The 17,857-nt window shown below is 43.6% G+C and overlaps 1 protein-coding gene across 3 annotated transcripts in view; it reads right to left on the bottom strand.

Annotated features, from left to right (window-relative positions):
- The window catches only part of ATAD2B (ATPase family AAA domain containing 2B), a 117,350-nt gene that overhangs the window by 87,519 nt on the left and 11,974 nt on the right, over window positions 1-17,857 (bottom strand). For 2 of the 3 annotated variants that reach the window (XM_075861032.1, XM_075861034.1), the window contains exons 2-6: window positions 13,587-13,741; window positions 7,508-7,557; window positions 7,084-7,231; window positions 3,339-3,441; window positions 2,431-2,566 (exon numbers count right to left, since the gene is read on the bottom strand). In XM_075861032.1, the coding sequence (XP_075717147.1) occupies window positions 2,431-2,566; window positions 3,339-3,441; window positions 7,084-7,231; window positions 7,508-7,557; window positions 13,587-13,741 (592 nt within the window). Of the gene's footprint in view, window positions 1-831; window positions 988-2,430; window positions 2,567-3,338; window positions 3,442-7,083; window positions 7,232-7,507; window positions 7,558-13,586; window positions 13,742-17,857 lie in introns of those variants that run through there. The other variant, XM_075861035.1, reaches the window with a different exon arrangement.

Below are 17,857 nucleotides of genomic sequence, written 5' to 3'. Positions count from 1 at the left end.
AACAGCTTTTCTTAGAAAACCGTGTATGGGGTGTACGGACTCGAGAGTTTCTACTGAGCTAGTACACCGCTCCGAGAAAAGCGGATCAGAAAGTAAGCGGCCCAGCCCTCACCCGAGCACTACTGACGCTTCGTTTTATCAAAGTCTAGGTCTGAGCTTAGACCCCCCCACCAATCAAAACCTCTGACATGTCCCTGCATTGTGTTTCCTGTATATGTGCCCTGCATATGTTCACTAGCCCACCTAATTATGGAATTGCTTTATATGTAATTCTCTTTAAAAAAGGAAAACATTACATTCCCTCCCTAATAAAAAAAAAAAGGAATTAATATGTGAACATATTAGATTTCCAATGTTTATAGTTTATTTAGAATTGAATACTAGGAGAATCGCCCGAGGTTTACATGCCAGAACCACCGCCGATAGGGGATGAAAGCTGCTGGTGTATCCGCATTTAGTAAAAGGACTTGAGTACTCCTGCTCATTCTGTAGCCAGAGTTCTGTGATATCTGAACAGTTTCTCGTAAACCCCCGGACACGCAGGTCTTCATATATCCTCCATATGTAACAGACACCTGCATGCCCTGTAAGGTACAGATACAGGAGCTACTGTCACGTAAGTGATGAGCAGGGGCCACAGCGGACTAGAGGCTGCTCTGTATATGACCAGGGTGCCAGGGTTTATTATAAGCAGGACAGTGACTGCTGAATCAGTGAAATCCAGGTTTGTTTTTTTCTTCTTCTTCCTCTTCCCAAAGCAGATTGCACCACCCAAGCTGTGCCAGTCTTTACAGGCCACTTCTATATACTTCCTCTACCAGACGACATAACTGTGGTGCTGTTCATTGCAGAGCCTGCAGCTTCTGACAGCCACACGGCAACCACTCGTCCTGCTCCGGAGGTCCATGGGGTGGGAAAATATGTGTCAGACACCCCCGCCCTTAAGTTTTTTCTTCCATTCACGTCGGTTGGAAGGTGTGCATGCACCGGCGTCATGTGACAACTAAGCTCCTCCTACAGCAGTTGGAAGTCGTGGGACCGAATACATTTTCATTCTACAAGGCTGGTCCCTAAGGGAGGCTGGGCCTGTGCCCCTTCATCCTGCTGATCGTCAGGAGTCCCCAGGGTTTGACTCCCACCTATGAAACATTAAAAGACCTGTCATGAGGAGAGGCCATCAATATTTAAAGAGCTGGAAAACACCTTTAACCCCTTCCCCCTGCTGGCATTCTGGGCCCTAATGACCAAGCCATTTTTTTACATTTTTCCATTGTCACATTCGAAGAGCTGTAACTTTTTTATTTTTGCGTCGGCATAGCTGTATAAGGTCTTGTTTTTTGCGGGAAGACTTGTAGTTTTTATTGGTACCATTTGAGAGTAGATGCGACTTTTTGATCACTTTTTATCACATTTTTTTTAAGACAGGATTAACAGAAAACAGCAATTTTTCCATTGTTTTTTATTTTATTTTTTACGGCGTTCACAGTGCGGGTTAAATAATGTAACAGCTTTATAGTCGGGGTCGTTACGGACGCGGCGATACCAAATATGTGTAACTTTTTTGCTTTATTGTAGTTTTTTTTAATAGTAAAGCATTTTGTAAGGGGAAAAAGTGGGTTTTTCATTTTTTTGTTTCACTTTTTTTTTTTATTAACTTTATTAAACTTTTTTACTAGTCCCACTAGGGGACTTCCCTATCCTACGATCGCTATTATAATACACTGCAATACTTCTGTATTGCAGTGTATTACTGCCTGTCCGTTTAAAACGGACAGGCATCTGCTAGGTCATGCCTGCGGCATGATCTAGCAGGCATTCGCTCCAGGCAGACCTGGGGGTCTTTATTAGGCCCCCGGCTGCCATTAGAGACACAGACACTGGGCGATTTTATCGCCGGGTGTCAGTGAGATGAGAGGGAGCTCCCTCCCTCTCTCCAAAACCACTCAGATGCGGTGCACGCTATTGTGCACCGCATTTGAAGGGTTAAACGGGTGAGATCGATACTAATATCGATCTCACCCGGCAGAGCAGGGACACCCCCAGCCCTCAGCTGCCTCTGGCAGCTGAGAGCAGGGAGATTTGACGGTTTACTTTATTCTACAGCAGCGACGTAGAATGGCGGCGCTCTAGAATAAAGCCCACTAATGACCGCCGTAAAAAGGCTTATCGGCGGTCATTAAGGGGTTAAGGATTTCCAATAGAGAGAAAATGCACCGACACTCAATCACCAGCGCAAATTTTAGTGACTCTTTCGAACACAAACTCGAGGATGGGAGAGAAATACTGCGATATGTGGATTTATAAGAGAGGTTTATAGCTTATTTTTTAGTTTATTTTTTAATAATATTACAAATGTAAACGCACCCTTAAAAGCCAGCAAATAAAATGCCAAAAGAGGATATTAAACCATAACCAAGATATGCAAGAGACCTTCAGAAACCTCCTCCTCTTCTTCCTCCTCCTCTTCCCCCTCCGAGGACACTTCGTGCCGAGTTTTGATTGGATAACTACTTCTTCTCAGGCTTTTCCTCCTTCTCTTCACGCGGGAGTACATGTCCATATTCTCCTATAATACAGGCGAAAAGTACACTAAAAACACGAATGTCCTTCTCTGCTTTATAGAAAGTATATAGTCTATACCAAACGAGGAGCTCATAACAGATTTCTGGACAGGAGCTTATGAGAATCTACCTTTATAAAACCATATCAGGAACAAAGGGTTAATTCCAGATTACTGGACAGATGGCCATAAGACTTAAACAATCATTTGACCAACAACGATCAACCTCAGCTGATTGGGCATGCTCTTTTTATTGAGGGGACGAGAGAAGCGGCTGCCAGGAACCATTGACGCAGCTTATTATAGAGAAAACAGGAGGATTGGACTAAATGAATTTCTACCTGTCCCTATTTCCCTCAATCTGAGACGGTCAGGTTGGCCTCAGAGAGGAGATTGATATTTCCCATGATCCTGATTAGTCTGTACAGTAAAAGATTATGGAAAAAAAATAATATTCTATACAAGAATGGTTTGCCACCGGGTGGGAGGGAGCTTGCTGCAGCAGAAGCCTTCCTCCCCTTCACCTGATCTGCAATGGAGACCAAGAAAGCTAAACGTCATCCTTCTACCACCGTCCAGCTGAAACCCCTACCTCTTCATTCCTAGGTTTAGCGCTCCTAGAACCACCTGACATAACCGTGAAAGCTGTAACCGTTATTGGACGGCTTCATGCCTGAAAATATCATTTCAGATTTTTTTGTTTATTCTCTTAAAGCGAAGGCCTGCTGGATACCAAGGTATTGAATTTTATCATATAGCTAGATTACAGAAGACTCACAAATTCAGTGTCTGTCCACATGCGCAGCCGCTCCACCTCTCTAGATTTACTACCCCTCCGGATGTTGATATTGTCCATTTCCTGGAGAACTGCCTCAGCGGTGCTAAGAAGGGAAAGAAAAACACACCTCGGAATTACACCCGTGTTTGTTTTGAGTGTTAACAAGCACCAGACACCTTTATGCTAGTTTTCAGTGGTGATCCCACCAATCAGAACCAAAAATATCCCAAAATGAGCAAAGAAATTCTCCAAAACCTTTATTAAAGGTGTACTGCCAGCCATCATAGACACTTCTATCAGATCACCAAGATATGCTAGAAAAGGTCTTATGGGTGCGGATCTCAGGTGTGACCCGCATCTATCGGCAGAGCATGCCACCTCTCCATTCATTCCCCACCTAATCAGGCAGGTTGGGTGAACAGTCGTTCTAGGAATAGGTGCGGATCCCAGAGGTGGAACCTGCACCTTTCCGACATTTATGGCATATCCGGTGGAACAACCCTTTAAATTGCAATAAACAGTAGAACAAATGGTTAAAAAAAAAATCCCACCCATAAACCACGGCACAGAGCAGGGTGTATTCCCACCATAACCTCGTAAATAAACAGTCCAGTGACCAATTCATTGCAAAACAAGCCTTGTGGTTTTGGGTCAGTATTTTGCTTTTCGCTGCTGCGAAATGTCTGATGCGGATTAGTATTCCAGGGAACGATATTGGTTTGGATAATGGAGGTCGGTGCGTTACACGTAATCATCTTTCCGATTTATCATGTAGGATTGTCGGTTTTGTGTAGAACATTATGGTGGTACTGCACATTGCTCTCGCTATATATTATGGATGATTTTTTTAAATTTATTTTTATTAAACATTTGTGCAGCGGTTTTTATTTGGTCTATTTTTGCAATGTTGAAGTACTTCAGTATTCATGACCACCCTGCCCTATAAGTGGAAAACAAGACCAAAGAGAAGACCATGACTGGTATTTCTTAAAGGGGCTTCCCAGCAGAATATTTTACGACCCATCAATACGATTAGTTGTGAACCACTGATCATGGAGGTGTAACCGCGGCGTCAATACTAATCCAGCGAATGGCCAAGCAGCTTACCCAACTCCCATTCATTTCAATGAGCAGATACCATGCATATTCAATCTGCTATCCCCATCAACGGTAGTAAAGCTGGCCTGTACTCAGGATAGGTAAGGGTCACAGAAGTTAGACCTGAACAACGATTATTACATACCCTATAGAACGGCCATAAAACATTAAGGTGGTATATGGTGCGGCATACAGTACGGAGATGCACCGCTGAGAATCACGTATTAAAAAAAAAACATATTTCCTTTCATGTTCCTATCAGATGAGAACCAAGCCCGGGTGGAATGAACACTGAAGGTTTAGTCTGTCTGCTTTTTGTTAATCAAAGCTCTGATGGAGAGAACAAAATTTAAAATCGATCCCGTCAATCCCTCGGGTCTTCATACAAAGATATATTTAAAGAAAGCACGGCGGGATGTGCGCAATGCAGACTCGAAGCAACGACTTCAAACAAGATAGATCCAGTCTACACCTAGGACATGGGGAAGCCGCGATCCCCTCAACCAGGATTCAAGGCTGTGCTACAAAGACCAATGCAGTACGTAGAATTATACCCAAGTCATTTTGGGTACTGCAGCTTTAAGGGCTTATCCACACAACAGAATTGCTGCAGAAAATGATGGGAAATGGTGATATCGCCTCTGAAAAACGCAGCACGTCAGTCCACTTTCCGCTGCAGGAATGGACATGTTGCGGTATGAAAAATACGCACGGCAGGTGCATTTCTGGTCAGAAATTTCACGCAGCGTGGATGAGATTTTTTGTAAATCTCACCGACTTTCCTGCTACTGTATTCTGCGGCGTATTTTCGGTCAGCAAATCCAGATGGAAAATACGCAGCAAATCCGTTACGTGTGGAGAAGCTTTAAGACCTATTGTATGTATGTAAAATGATGATATTACGTGTACGCATGCAGGGAAAGAGCACAAGCAGCAAAGACCTAAGAAAATGAAGAATACAATCCCACATCCCCTCTGACACAGTGAAGGCCCTATAAGATGGAGCAATTCTACTACTAACAACGTAAGAGATAAAGCGCCACGTGTAATAGCGTGCAACGATCGAACAACCAACAAGAAGTCGTTGTGTTTGTGATTCGGCCACAGCTGGGTGAAAGGTTATCGTTAGTCGCTGCCACATCCCCTCATCTACATCAGAAATCTTCCAGTCATGAGCGGTGTAGAGATGAGGCGGGTGAACAAGCAACGATCACAGTAACCGCCGAACGTCTTTAGCTATTATAGTCACATGTAATAGACAGTCTGTTGAATGTAAACGACTCGCTAAATCATCACTGGTCGCTACTTCACGAAAGCGCATCTGCCCGTTTAATAGGACCCTAAGGCCTAACGCACACGACCGTGGTGATATGCGGACCGCAAAACCAAGGCTCTGAGGTCTGGATTTGTGGTCCATGTGTCTGAAAAAAAAAACCTTCCCTACAGATCTGAAACCCCCGACAAGGTCACATGATCCGCAAATATGGACAATAAGGCCACAAGCACAGAACAGTAATGGTTTAGCAGGCCGCAAAGCCACGGAACCGCGGCGGTCCATTTGTCTGCATAAAAACCTTTTGTTATGCATCCGTGTGTCATGAGAATTCACAGATCAGCAAAGAAAAAAAAAAGAAAAAAAAAGAATTAGACTCCACCAGTTTCTGAAGCCGCAAATCCGGACCATAAAATGACATCTTACGTTTTTGAATTACAGATTCGCCGCTCCAGCAAGGCCCGGAGAAAACCACGATCGTGTGCATGAGGACATAGAAATGAATGGAGCTGTGGGCTATCCACAAAACTGCAGATCGCACCAGAGGAAAATAAACAGATGTTTGCATTAGGCCTCGGACTGTGTGGGGGGGGGACTCGGCCCACTGACATGTGGAATGATGACACCCAGTTACCAATATATTTATTACTGTTGAGAAGGAATAAACAGAGGAACGACAACGCAGAGAAAAAAGATGCTCCAGAGTTGTTATTCTATGGGGTATACAGACATGTCCTCTATACTACACCACGCAGGAGAGAGGACAGGTCTGTACTACACTGCAGTTCTCTATATAGTGGTCAGGAACGCTGTGGTGGTGGCCAGTGGTGGTCCGGAACGCTGCAGAGTTGTAGGGACCCTTAAAGACTATGTACACTTTTGTAAAGAAAAAAATTATAATTATGTTTTTAAGCAACTTTCAAAATCACAAAGTTTTTTTAATTTATTAAAGATACAGCTTTTATGCATCCCATATACATAGAAGCCGTATCATTCTGTCTCAGCCGATTCCGTTATTTCAGCAGGACGCACACAGGACGCATAGAAACCGTACAGTAAAAAGTGAAATTTTTTAATAAGTGATTTTGATAATTTCCTAAAAACACTAAATACATGCATTTAATAAAAATAAATTGCTTACATAAAGTGTACTGAGCCTTTAACCTTTTGTACCAGTGGTCGGCAGGGGGCCCAGATGTCAAACCCCCTGATCAGAACTTTATAGCATATCAGTAATAGGCCATGACATTATAAAGATAAGACTACCCATACAGTGGCCTGTCACACAGTACCTGTGCATGTCAAGGTGTGCCACCAGGGGGCAGTAACTGTCCGTGCTTATTAGTGACGGACACTAGTGATTGGTCAACGCACCTGTTCACAAGCTGATCAAACAGCAAACTCTGGTTCAAGCTTTCAAATCGGTTACTCTTCGATCTGCAGCTTCTTCGGACCTCTCGATCTCCATTAATGCAGGAATGGTCAACGTTGCCCTCCGTCTCCACGCGACGGCTTTTAAGAGCTACAGTAAAACACAAAAGCCATTATAAAAATAAGCAAAAAGAGTTATAGAAAAAATAAAAAATTCTAGATAGCCCTCATGTAAATGTTAAACTAAAAAAAAATAAGTGGTCAGTCAAGGCTTTGTTTGTGGTTTGTAACCACGGAGACACAAAGATCTGCATAGGAGCTGTACACATAAACCAGGAGGATATTTTTACTTAAGGCCTTAAGTGCCACTTTTTATTATTATTATTTTTTTAGATGTAATAAAACATGGATCAGTAGAAATACTCACATAGACTGCTGTGGCTGTTTGGTAAAGTAGCACCAGACTGAGACAATAACCTAAGATAAAAAAACAGCGCAGGATTAGTCTGCAGTCCAAACGTTACTGCAACTCATTTGTCTTAAGAGAGTCGCTTGGAATAAGAAAAACATGGCTGCTGTCTTCCAGAAACAGCGCCACACCTGTGAATAGGTTGTGTCTGGTATTGCAGCTCAGTTCCAGTGAAGTAAATGGGGCTGAGCTGTAAAACCAAACACAACCTGTGGCTGGGAGTGTCACTGTAAGGGGGAGTTCACACTGAGTTGACGCGGAAACCGCGTCAGAACACGCGCCGAAAATTACTCCCATTCATTTCAATGGGAGGCAGATGCGTTTTTTCCCGCGAGCAGAGAAACAGTCTCGCGGGAAAAAGAAGGGACGTGCCCTATCCTCGGGCGTTTAGAGAAAGCGTATTTCACAGCGTTCAATGGCCCGGGCAAAAAACGCAGCGAAAATCGGCGTGCAGGTACAGCAAAATCTGCCTCAAAATTCCAAATGGAATGTTGAGCCAGATTTTCAGCCTGCAAAAAAACTGTGTGAACCCGGCCTAAACAGGAAGAAGGCCGCCTAGGTTTTTCTTATTCTGTACAGCCCTTTTCATTTATAAAAAAAAATATAAACACATTCTAGGAGATGCACCAACTCTCCAAAGCCTCTGTTCACACTGGCATCATGGCTTCCGTTTTACAGGATTAACGACCATCAAAACAGATCCATTATAACCAGTATGGTAGGGCCTTGTTCACTGTATTTGTCATTCTACGCACAGAAAAACAATAAAAACGCTTGGCTTAAAGGGGGTTTTCCCCATCAGAGACATCTATGACATATCCACAAGATACATCATAAATGTCAGATAGGTGCGGCTCACAGGGGTCGGACCCACATCCATCTCTAGAATGGGGCCTCCTAAACCCCATTCTAGCTTTTTGTGCTCACGCTGACTCCCGGCCAATTCCCGATTTACATGGTCAGGATTTACGAACACAACATAACTCGCATGCTGCGCTGTTTCCGTAACTACTATGCAGTACTATCGGAGTTACGGAAACAGCCCAGCAAGTTAAGCTGTTTCTGTAACTGCCGACCATGTAATCAGGAACAGCTTAACTTGCTGGGCTGTTTCCGTAACTCCGATAGTACTGAATAGTAGTTACGGAAACAGCGCAGCATGCGAGTTATGTTGTTTTTGTAAATCCTGACTTGGCCGGGAGTCAGCGTGAGCACAAAAAGCTAGAATAGGGCTTAGGGGGCCCTGTTCTAGAGATGGATGCAGGTCTCAGAGGTGGGACCCACATCTATCGGACATCCTTCGGATATGTCATAAATGTCACTCGTGGGAAAACACCTTTAACTGGTTACGGACACAGGACGAGAATGCTCGACCTGAGCGCATTAGGACGAGCATTCTCGTCCTGTGTGACAGCCGTCTGTGCGCGCGATCGAGAGCAGGACAACGGCTGTAATACACAGCCACGGCCCTGCTCTGACAGCGGAGAGAAACATCCTCTCTCCGCTGTTAACCCTTTGAACTCCGCAATGAAAGCTGATCGCGGCGTTGAAGGAGGGGGGACTGCACTTTGATCGCGTCACAGAAAATAACTGACGCGATCAAAGCCCACAACTCGTATGGCCAGACAGCCCAGGGTCAATTGAAGGACCCCAGGGCTGTCTGAACATATTTCCTGTTAGGGCATACTGAGGTATGCCCTATCAACTGCCTGTGTACAATCAGTACACAGGCTAACGTACTAGCATATAGATCTATGCCAGTACATTACAGTTACAAAATAAAAAATGATAAATCCCTTTATGGGATTTAAAAAAAAAGAAAAAAAAAGTTAAATGAATGTAAAAGAAATTAATGATAAATAAATAAAAAAGTAAAAAAAAATACACAGAAACACATTTTTTTTATAATAAATAAACTTTTTAAAATATAAGTCCCAAAACATTAAAGAGACATATTTGGTATCGCCACGACCGTAACAACCTGTACAACAAATGTATAACATTATTTATGATGATCGGTGTTGGGTGTAAAAAAAAAAAATATATATTAAAACTGCAGGGAAACTGCTTTTTTTTCTGCATTTTTGCCAAAATAAAAATGTATAGAAATTGAACGATAATGTATTTGTACCAAAAAAATGGTACCTACATAAAGTACAACTCGCCCCGCAAAAAACAAAAGTCTCATACAACTACGTCGTACAAAAAATAAAAGTTATGAGCGTTGGGACGCAAAGAGGGAAATGTAAAAAACTTGTTCTGTCCTGAAAGCGAAAATTGGCCGTGTCCTTAAGGGGTAAAGCTTCCTTTTGACTTTAATGGGAATACACCGTCGTTACAGCACGCTTATTTTTTATTTTTTTTTATGTGTAAACTAAACTTGCGTGTTTTAACCCCTTAAGGACCCATGACGAAAATACATGTCATGGAGCGGAGGGGGGATGTTTGGAGCCCGCTCCATACACTGCTGCGGTCAGCTGTGTATTACAGCTGACACGCTGCTCTAATAGCCAGGAACAGCGACCGCAGCATTTAAACGGTTAGGAGGAAGGGGGCGGCCCCCTCAGACAGCCCAACGGCCCCTCCCGCAGCGCGATCGGGTGGCGCCGATGGTTGTCATGGCAGCGCGGGGCCTAATGAAGGCCCCCCAGGGCTGCCTTCTGTCTGCCTCTGCTAAGCTATGCCTCTGGCATGGCTTAGTAGAAGCCTGTACAAATTACACTATACTGCAATACTAACGATCGCTGGTTCAAGTCCCCCAGGGGGACTAATAAAATGTGTAAAAAAAAAAAATAAAAAAAAAAAAAGTACAAAAATATTATACGTTCAAAAAACTCCCCCATTTTACAAAAGCTAAAAATATATTTTAAAAAAATTGGTATCACCACATCCGTACAAGTCCGAACTAGTACAATATACAATTATTTAACTCGCAGTGTAAAAAAATAAAATTAAAAAAAACACCAGAATCATTGTTTTTTGGTCACCGTAGCGCTGAAAAAAGTGATAAAAAAAAATAAAAAAAATTGTACATAAAAAAATGGTAACAATAACACCTACAGCTCGTCCCGCACACCGTTCAAATCGATGGAAAAATAAAAAAGTTATAGCTGTGGTGAAACAGAACTATTTTATTGTTAACAGAACAGTGTCATCACAAATTATTTTTTTATATGTTAAAGATGTTAGTGCTTTAGTAAAAACGTTTATATTCATTTGTGTGTTTGTGTTTTACTTTCTTATTTTTACACTTTTTCTTCCCTATGGGGGCTGCCATTTTTTGTTCCATTTCTGTCTGTGTCGATTAACGACACATACAGACATGGAATACGGCAGCCACAGTCCCATAGGGACTGCGAACGGCTCCCGTCCCATTGACTTCAGTGTACGGCGTCTGTGTGGGAACTGCGCATGCGCCGCTCCCACACAGTCCAATTCGAAATTGGCGCCGTCCGGCGCCATTTTCCTGTGGACCGGAAGTCGCAGCCGGACAGTAATATTACTACTTCCGGTCGCGGCTTCCGGATTTGTGCACTTGGACCAGCGGCAGCAAACGGAGCGGACGGGCCGGAGGGAGCCGCGGCGGCAGGAGCAGGTAAGAGATTTCAATGTATGTTCGTGTTTGTGTGTGTTTACTAGTGTATGTAAACCTACTACACTGTGTGTTAGCTCCAAAAATGGCGACACACAGTGTAGGAGGTTAGACCGTTCAAACCCCTCGTTTATCCCGGCACTAGCCAGGATAAAGGAGGGGGGGATGCTGAGAGCTCACTAGAGCGAGGGCTTTTTACCCAATTTTGCAAAGCTGCAATTTTGGGAATAGCTCCATGTAGTGACCAAAAATGGGTAGTATTATAAATTAGAATTAATTTATAATATTTCCTGACTCGTGAAAAAAATAAAAAAAATTTGAACAATGTTTAATCACCCACACACTAAATGTTTAATAAATAAAAACGTAAAATGTCTGGGTCGTTAAAGAAGCGCCAATTCTTAGAACGTTTTACATGACGTGCATTTCTTTAAACTCAATGCGGTCAAACACAGGGGAAAAAAAAACCCTCCAAAAACGCTTCAAATCAGTCATTGAAAAACAGCTCAAATAAAAAAAAAAAAAAAAAAGTGTTTTTAAAGGAGTTTCGTTTATCAGCCCACACGTGACCCCGTGTGAATGTCGCCTAACAGATCGTGATGGATTATGGATTTGTATAGTCTCCAGTTTTACTAAAATACCCACAGCATATACCAGGGCAGATATATTAGTTGTCATTTTAGGATGGTAAAACGGTCGTGTGGTTATTGATAGAACAGACTGACCACATGACCATCAATAACAAGACGTTTCACCTTCAGTTTCTGAGAAACTGATCAAAATTGTTACTTCTGCAAAAATGGCCACTGCAGTTAAATAGACACTCTGTGTAAGTAAAACAATTACCCAACTTTGGATTTCACACCAACTTCTGACGGCCTATTACACCATCTGGCCAAAAGTATGTAGACACTTGACCATCACACCTATATGAGAGAGTGTTGTACATCCCATTCCAAAACCATAGGCATCAATATGGAGTTGGGCTCCCTTTTGCAGATAACAGCTTCCACTCTTTTGGGGGCTTTCTACAAGATTTTGGAGTGTTTCTGTGGGAATTTGTGCACATTCATCCAGAATAGAATTTGTGAAGTTAGACACGAATGTTGGAGGAGAGGGCCTGAGGTTGGACAGGGTTGAAGTCATGACTCTTTGCATCCATTCCAGATCCTCCACACAAACCTCCTCACACTAAGTCTCTATGGACCTTGCATTGTGCACTGGAGCACAGTCTTGCTGGAACAGAAAATGACCGAACCCCAAACTGTTCCCAAAATACAACATGGTAACATGTCTTTGTATGTGGAGTATTCCCAGAATCAACAATCTATCCACAGGATAAGTGATAATAGTCTGATCGGGGTCTCGAACCCCCGGATCCTCCTAACCGCACTCCTGCAGTGAGAAGGACCTTGAATGGAGCGGTTGTCAAGCATCCGCACTGCTGCTCGATTCAAATTCCACGGGAATGATGGAAACAGCCAAGTACAGTACTCGGCTGTTTACGTTAGTCCCATAGATATTGAAAGGAGCAGCAGTGCGGATGCTAGACAACCGCTCCATTCAAGGTCTTTCTCAATGCGCGAGTGCGGTTAGGAGGATCTGGGGGTTCAGGAGCCCATTCTCAAATTTGGTGGGGCCCCCAGAGATCAGACAATTCTGGAGCGGTGCCAAGCATGCACAGTACCGCTCCATTCATATGCGCTGCACAGGAACGGCAAGGATAGCCCGTTCTCGTGATCAGTGAGGGTCACAGTGGCCAAACAACCCGCAGATCAGATATTTATCACCTATCCTGTGGATAGGGAATAAACATGGATTATGGGGAAAACCCATTCAGTTTTCACCTCAATGTTTAAAAAAAGTTTAATTTTCACCCATCAGATCCTTTGTCTCCTTGAGATAAGCAGCATCAGGCGTGTGAAAGCCACCCATCTACATCCCGCTATAGATATAACATGCTCAACAAACCGGCTAAAGGATTTTTCCATTTTCATGTAAATGAAGCTAGTGACAAGACTCTTTCATAACAGCAAGCAGAGATCTTGGAAATAGTGAGGAATTGAAACTAATTATATAATGTATAATAAAGTTCTCCAACTATCTAACAAAGGGTTTTCAGAGTTCAGCAGAAACAAAATTGTGTAAAAATAATAAGGTAACCAATACATGGCTGTATGCTTGATTTTTTTTTACACTATTTTGCAATAAGTCTGGCTGAAACATCTGAACTTAATAATTAGGAGGGGGTTCACATACTTCTGGGCATCCAGTGTATATAGACAATTTGACATGTCAGCTGGAAAACCTTTGGCGGCTGCGATTTCTGATTTACGGTCAAGGTTTTGTAAACGATCTCCCGTCACGTTCCTCACATCCACAGTGATGTACGAGCTCAGCGACGCACGAGGTTACACAGATGACATTGTATTGTGGGATATTTACCTGGATCTCCTGGTTGACATACTCCATGCCTCCCGCTGTTTGGCGGCACGAGGTTTTGGACTCTCTTTTCGGACAGGCTCAGCATGGTTACAAGCTCGCTTGGCTGGAGGAGATAACTGGCTGTCACTCAAACTGGCATCACTGCAGGCATCTTTCTGTAGAGACAGGAGAAACACATGCATGCTGTCAAAATGTATTCTCAGCATAGGATTGGTTTTAATACAAAAGAAAAATTCAGCCAATTCCAAACAGTCCTCAGGCTTTAGCCTCACATCAATAGATTCCCACACGATTTGTAGTAATATTTTGCCATTAGCAGAACCTCAATAGTTTCCTTTGGGAAAGAAAATTGCAAGCGACCTTGTAAGTTTAGGGAAAATGCCACATGGTAGGATTTCTAGGACAGGTCGCCGGGATCTTGAGGAATTTAGAATTAATTTTTTTGGGGGGGGAAAGAGTTTTTCGCCCGCGTCCATTGAAGATAATGCAAGGACCGCAGGGGGGACGCAGCGGAAAACAAGCGCCACAGTGTTTTCCTGTCTAAGAGGTGGAAACTGCAGTAAGATGGGACATAGAGGTTCCACGAGAGGCATCTTCAGCCTGACGAGGAGCGTGAATCACAGCTGAGAGAGCAAAGCGCACAGCTGATCACTTCTGTACCTTCGTTTCAGCAACGGTGGGGGTCTGAGCACCTGGAACCGCGTCGACCCAGGCTTTTGATAGGTCTCGGACATGAAAAGTTGGATGAAAGTGCAGTTTCTATTGAAGTATTAATACACCTTAACGTGGCACAGATTACAGTGCCCATGAGTGGCATTACCTGAGAAGGATACGGTCCCATAAAGAGAGCCTTCACTATACTGGTTAACAGGAATGGAGGACATTGGAGTAATATACAAGATGAGGATAACTCCACCGAAGGGAAAGCAGCAGCTACTCACAACCCATTGAAGACTAGACCCGTCCTCTCAATAACAGAGTTACGCGAAACCACTGCTCCCTCTTGGGTAGAGAGAGTTTTAGCAGATTTTTAACTCACACATTTTTATCTAAGACTACACTTCTCTTAATATGAGACATGTGGATACCCCCAAAACAGTCCTTGACTAAGGGGGTCCCGCATGGTCCTTTAACCTTATCCCTATTTAGTACGAGCCTGGCAGGAATGTTTAGTAGCCAAGGAAGTATCTGATACATTCTGGATAGGAACGGCTCTAACTTACCGTAGTTTAGGTCACAGCAACTGCGATCTGTCATTTTATAGCTAAACAAGACCGGGATCATAGCTCCAGCCAGATGAAGTGGGAGAAGTAGGTTTATGGGTGAGTCGCATATATTTGCAGGTCCCACTTCAGGCTGTGGAGGAGGAGGAGAGCGAGCAGCAGGGGGAAATGGCAGCACGCAGGGAGCGGAAGAGAAGCAGTGATCCTCCTCCTGTCCATGTATGGCTGTAAATATGCAAATAATCCGGGGGGGGGGGGGGGTATTGTGAACATTTGTTAAAGTTGGGGGTTGGGGGTTGTTTCCCTTCAAAAAAAATAAAAATAAGGTGTTTATGGCCTATAAAGCCTTGATGTTGGCCAGCGTCCAGATCCCTGCGTCATAAGTTAAACCAATCACTTGCCCCACACACAACCAATAAAAGGGCATACATTTTACCTCGTCCCTATCCTGTCCGTACCCAATCTTTAGTGTAAAATCCGCTGACCGCTTCTCTACAGTCAGAGCGATAATTATCACTAGAGGGGAATGTCCAATGCATTTCTGATGGGTGAAATTATTTCCATCAGTCATAAAATAAATTTTCATCCACTGACAGTCGCCATAAACTACCATTTCCAACAAGTTACCGCATTAGATTAATTTCAGAAAACTCTAATTACTGAATAGGGTTAAGATTTACACACGTTGTGGTCAATTTTGCGCACTTTGACTGTGACGTGCAAACACAGGCTTAGAATTTCTATAGGGGGTAAAAAAAAAAATTATATACCTATATAAGCCGCAATTTAACTTGCATGCAAAAATGTGTAGGTGCATTCCTGCAATTTTGGCGTTTCTTTACCATACGCACCTGTGAACGGCTCAGACTCCGTCTTAACCTACAATGGCGCCGAAGCAGGATTGTGAATCAACATTAGTTGTGCCAACATGGCTGCCCTACAATTCTTAAGATTCAGGACGGCCCCCCTACTCTCTTGTGGTAAAACATTATAGATACTTTAATGCGGGGGCATTCTTCCAGCCCATATAAAATGGATGAGGTCTCGTTGAAATGTTCAGGTAGGATCACAGGGACAGGCAACGTTGTAAATAGCTGAGGAAGTGGAGGTGGGACAACCATTTTAATGTTCTGTACTCTGTCCCACCAAGAAAGAAGTGGAGTGTCCCAACGTTTCAGGTCTTGTGTTATAGATGTACACATCTGCAGGTCATTTGTAGAATAATGGTCGTCGATTAGAGGAGTTAAAGCAATACCCGAAACCTTGGAGAATTGGTCAAGAAGTTGAGGTAAATTGGGAAGTGTGGTTTAGTAAACGATAAGAGCATATAGACAGCAAATAAACTGACTGTACTGAGGAGCCAATATGTACCCCCAAGATATTCGGATTAGAGCGTATCAACATCGAGAGGGGTTCCATGGCAAGCGCAAATAGTGCTGGTGGTAAGGGACATCCTTGTTTAAACCCCCTCATAGTTAAAATCGGTGTGGGGTCGGCGGTTGGAATTTTGAGTCAGGAATTTAGATGGCACGCTATATATCACTGTAGAAGACTGTTGCAAAAATTCTTAATATGTGGAATCAGCGGAGCAGAAAACGTTTTGGAGTAAGCAGTTAGGTAAAACGCCAGGGCCTGATGGACCAACTTTAAAGAGGCTCTGTCACCAGATTTTGCAACCCCTATCTCCTATTGCAGCAGATCGGCGCTGCAATGTAGATTACAGTAACGTTTTTATTTTTAAAAAACGAGCATTTTTGGCCAAGTTATGACCATTTTTGTATTTATGCAAATGAGGCTTGCAAAAGTCCAAGTGGGCGTGTATTATGTGCGTACATCGGGGCGTTTTTACTACTTTTACTAGCTGGGCGTTCTGACGAGAAGTAACATCCTCTTCTCTTCAGAACGCCCAGCTTCTGGCAGTGCAGACACAGCGTGTTCTCGAGAGATCACGCTGTGTCGTCACTCACAGGTCCTGCATCGTGTCAGACGAGCGAGGACACATCGGCCACATCGGCACCAGTTGATTCTGCAGCAGCATCAGCGTTTGCAGGTAAGTAGATGTAGCTACTTACCTGCAAACGCCGATGCTGCTGCAGAATCAACTGTAGCCTCTGGTGCCGGTGTCCTCGCTCGTCTGACACGATGCAGGACCTGGAGCGTGATCTGCCAGAAGCTGGGCGTTCTGAAGAGAAGTGGATGATACTTCTCATCAGAACGCCCAGCTAGTAAAAGTAGTAAAAACGCCCCGATGTACGCACATAATACACGCCCACTTGGACTTTTGCAAGCCTCATTTGCATAAATACAAAAATGGTCATAACTTGGCCAAAAATGCTCATTTTTAAAAAATAAAAACGTTACTCTTATCTCCATTGCAGCGCCGATCTGCTGCAATAGGAGATAGGGGTTGCAAAATCTGGTGACAGAGCCTCTTTAATTGTTTGGTGACCAACTCTACTACCTCATCTGCGACTTCCCTATTCAAACTAAAAAAATAAAAATACTAAAATACAATGTTCGCAGGTGGAAGGGCCGTGTAAGGTCTCACGCACGTGTTTTTGCATCCGCAGTTCTTCCTCAAAATACGGATAAATTGCAGACCCATTCTTTTCTATGGGCCTAGGCACACGACCGTGGTTTATACGGTCGGTGAATTGGCCGGGAGCCCAGACCACAAAAAAAAAGCCAGACATGTCATTATACAGGCTGCATTTGCGGTCCTGGCTCACTGGAATCAATGTGGACACAGTGGGTGATTTGCGGACGCCCCGCGGATGACACTCCGCAGCCGTCTGTTCCCACGGCTACAGTCGTGCACATGAGGCCGAATACTCCCGAAAAGCCTTATATATGCTATTAGATTTGGAGGTCGATTGACCTTCTCTTGTTTGAATTTGGTGCACATGGTTACTACAGCTTCTAGCCATCAGCTTTTGGGCAAAAAGCTTATCTGGCTTGTCGTCCCACTTATATTTGGACTGGGCCCATCCTAAAGAGGCTCTGTCAGCAGATTATAAGTGCCCTCTCCCCTACATAATATGATCGGCG

This window comes from Rhinoderma darwinii, chromosome 4, assembly GCF_050947455.1.
Source record: "Rhinoderma darwinii isolate aRhiDar2 chromosome 4, aRhiDar2.hap1, whole genome shotgun sequence".
NCBI classification, from domain to species: domain Eukaryota; kingdom Metazoa; phylum Chordata; class Amphibia; order Anura; family Rhinodermatidae; genus Rhinoderma; species Rhinoderma darwinii.
The sequence above is the reverse complement of the archived record's forward strand: the minus strand, read 5'-3'. Positions and strand labels throughout refer to the sequence as shown.